Raw genomic sequence first — 3,254 nt, forward strand, 5'->3', positions numbered from 1 at the left:
CGGGAAGCATCGCACCCGCCAGGCCCTCCCCAGGCCCCCTCGCCCCCTCCTCATCATGGGTTCAGAGTCGGTCCCTCTGCTTCCGTCCTTGCCGTTCATCATCCGTCCTTCTGGTTTTCCACCTGTAAATTCACCCAGCGGTCTGTCCCCCGTCCTCCATGCATCCCTCAGCCCCCTCCCGTCGGGCCCCCTGCTCCGGACGGCCCATCGGGAGCTCCCGGAGGCTCAGTGGTGGGACAGGGCCGACATGGCCTGGGTCCTACCCTGTGCTCCTGCCCCACCAGGTGTCCCCCATCGTGGGCATGATCACAGGCACACTCATCCTTGTCCTGGTCCCGGCCACCAAGAGAGGCCATGCCGACCAGCTCGGGGGCCAGCTCAAGGTGCACAGCTCGTGGCTGCGGGACATGAAGGCCCTGATCCGCAAGTGAGTGCTGCCAGGAGGGTCTGGCGGGAGGGGCCAGGGAGGAGAGAGGACCCTGGCTGCGGGGCCACCCTGGTCTCTGCTGCCGCGGTGCCCATCACCCCTGCGGCGGAGCCCAAGGGGGCGGGCGAGGGCGGCCTCGGGGGGCCCCTCTCAGTGCCGCCGCCCTGGCCTCTCCCCAGCCGCAGCTACGTCTTCTCCTCCCTGGCCACGTCGGCCGTGTCCTTCGCCACAGGGGCCCTGGGCATGTGGATCCCGCTGTACCTGCACCGTGCCCAGGTCGTGCAGAAGACGGCGGACACGTGCAGCAGCCCGCCCTGCGGGGCCAAGGACAGGTGGGGCCGGGCCGGGGGGCAGGCGGCGGGGGGGGGCTGTGCGGGGGCGCCAGAGCCCCGACCTCACCCGCCCGGCCCGCTGCCCTCTGTTGCCACAGCCTCATCTTCGGGGCCATCACCTGCTTTACTGGCTTTCTGGGTGTGGTCACGGGGGCCGGAGCCACGCGCTGGTGCCGCCTGCGGACGCAGCGGGCTGACCCGCTGGTGTGCGCCGTGGGCATGCTGGGCTCGGCCATCTTCATCTGCCTCATCTTCGTGGCTGCTAAGAGCAGCATCGTGGGCGCCTACGTGAGTGCGGCGGAGGGCGCACGGCGGGGGGTGGGGGGGTTGGCCTCCGGCGCAGGCAGTGCGGCTTGGCGCGCGGGGCCCCTCCCCAGGGGAGGCTTCTGTCCGCTGCCCACCCAGGGCCGCCCTGTCCAGGGCCTGTCGGCCGGCCTCGAAGTCCCTGTATTCTGCAGATCCCTGGGAGACTGAGTGCCCGGGAGGGGTGGGGGCTTGGGGGGCTCCCTGCCGGCAGCCAGGCAGAGGGCTCTGATGGCCGCTCCGGTCTCCACACAGATCTGCATCTTTGTTGGGGAGACGCTGCTCTTTTCAAACTGGGCCATCACCGCGGACATCCTCATGGTGAGGCGGGCCAAGTTCCCTCGTGCCAACCCAGGCCCTGGGCTCCTGGGGCAGCTGGAGAGGCTGGTGAAGAGGCGGGAGGCTGACAGGGCCTGTGGGGGGTGGACGGAAGGCCAGGCAAGCTGGGGAGGTGAGCCTGTTGGCAGGGAGGGGCTCAGGCTTTGGGGCCTGAGAGCAGAGCCCTGGGCAAGCAGGGATATGGGGATGGGACTGGGTAGGGAGAGGGGTGTCTGCAGGCTCAGCGTGGCCAGGAGGCTGGCAGTGCCAGGCTGGCCTGACGGGGTGCTGCCTGCCAGCTCCTCCCCTGGGTCTGAGCTCCACAGGCCCTGCCCTCCCAGCCCAGCCCCGGTCCCAGGCGCGCCTGCCTGAGCGCCCGCGGCTGGGCCGGGCAGACAGAGGCCGTGTTCACGGACAGAGGCCGTGTTCACGGGGCCAACAATGGGTGCCAGACCGGCCAGCCAGGGACAAAGGGCTGTCTGAGCAGCGGCAGGGGCTGTGTCCCTGGGAGGAACCGGGAGGGGGTGTGGCCTCAATAACTTGCAGCACGCAGTCTGAGCGGTGGGGGTTTGGTGGGTGTGCGGTGACTGTGGCTCTCCGTCCTGGGGCTTCCTCCCTGTCAGGGCCAGGAGGGGCTGGGAGAAGGAAGTGCGGGGCCTCCAGTGGGGACGGTGTCTGGGAGCCGCCAAGGCAGGCCTCCCTGGGAGGGGGGCTGGAGGGAGTGTCACTTGGGGTCTGGGGCCACAATATGGGACAGCCCAGGAGATCAGAGTCGGCCTGGTGTTGGGGTTCCTGCTGACTCTTCTGCTCCGGGAAGCCTGCCCTGCGTCCCCTGAACGCCTGCTTCACCAGGGGCCACCCCACCATCCGTGGGTGGAGGTGCGGGTCTGACTCAGCCCTGTGCCCCACGGGGAGCCAGGCCGGTGGCAGGGGCGAGAGCAAAGGAAGGAGTGAGTCTGTGGTGCTGGGCGGGACCCCCGTGCCTGCCTCTGCCCCAGGGGCAGCCCCAGCTGCTGGCAGGGTTTGGGTCTCAGGGAAATCATGTCCCATTTTATTGTCACGGCCACATGACTAATCACTGCTGGAAACGGGGCCACGCACTCCCATCGGATCCAGCTGCCCTTCCCCCAGCCCTGTAACGAGGGGCCCCTTGGGCTGGCCACCCCCCCCCCACTGCTCTGAGGCTTCGGAAAGCCTGGGGGCCCCTGGCTTTGGGGGCTGGGGGCGCCCAGGGTCGGAGTGGAGCCCAGCGTAGGCTTTGCCGCGTCCGCAGGGAGGGGAACCGGCGTGGTCCTCAGCTTGTGGGTTCTGGTCCCGGCACTGCCACAGCCCGCGTGTCATGTGTGCGCCGGGCCTGTTTCCCGTGACCCCTGCATGGGCTCCCCGCCACCAGCCCGGGCAGAACCTCAGGCAGCCTCCCCTAGGGCGCCAGGGTGCGGGGCTCTAGCAGTGTGGTAACCCCAGGGACGAGGCGGGTGGCCGTGCCCTCTGACCTCTGGTCTCGTGCAGTACGTGGTCATCCCCACGAGACGAGCCACGGCCGTCGCCCTGCAGAGCTTCACCTCCCACCTGCTAGGGGACGCCGGGAGCCCCTACCTCATCGGCTTTGTGAGTACAGGCCAGGCCGGGAGGGGGTGGCTTCGGGGGGCGCCCCTGACACACTCCCACCCCCCACAGATCTCGGACCTGATCCGCCAGAGCACCAAGGACTCCCCGCTCTGGGAGTTCCTGAGCCTGGGCTACGCGCTCATGCTCTGCCCCTTCGTGGTGGTCCTGGGCGGCGTGTTCTTCCTGGCCACGGCCCTCTTCTTCCTCAGCGACCGCGCCAAGGCTGAGCAGCAGTGAGTGGGCCGGGGCGGGCCTGGGGGGGGGGG

The 3,254-nt window shown here is 69.7% G+C and overlaps 1 protein-coding gene across 1 annotated transcript in view; it reads left to right on the plus strand.

The window, feature by feature from the left end:
- Nucleotides 1-3,254, plus strand: part of SPNS2 (sphingolipid transporter 2) — a 33,849-nt gene that overhangs the window by 26,841 nt on the left and 3,754 nt on the right. Inside the window, exons 10-11 of the mRNA XM_040629840.1 lie at nt 2,890-2,988; nt 3,058-3,221. Of these exons, the coding sequence (XP_040485774.1) occupies nt 2,890-2,988; nt 3,058-3,221 (263 nt within the window). The remainder of the gene's footprint in view (nt 1-2,889; nt 2,989-3,057; nt 3,222-3,254) is intronic.

The sequence above is a fragment of the Ursus maritimus genome, unplaced genomic scaffold (assembly GCF_017311325.1).
Source record: "Ursus maritimus isolate PB19 unplaced genomic scaffold, ASM1731132v1 scaffold_14, whole genome shotgun sequence".
NCBI lineage: Eukaryota > Metazoa > Chordata > Mammalia > Carnivora > Ursidae > Ursus > Ursus maritimus.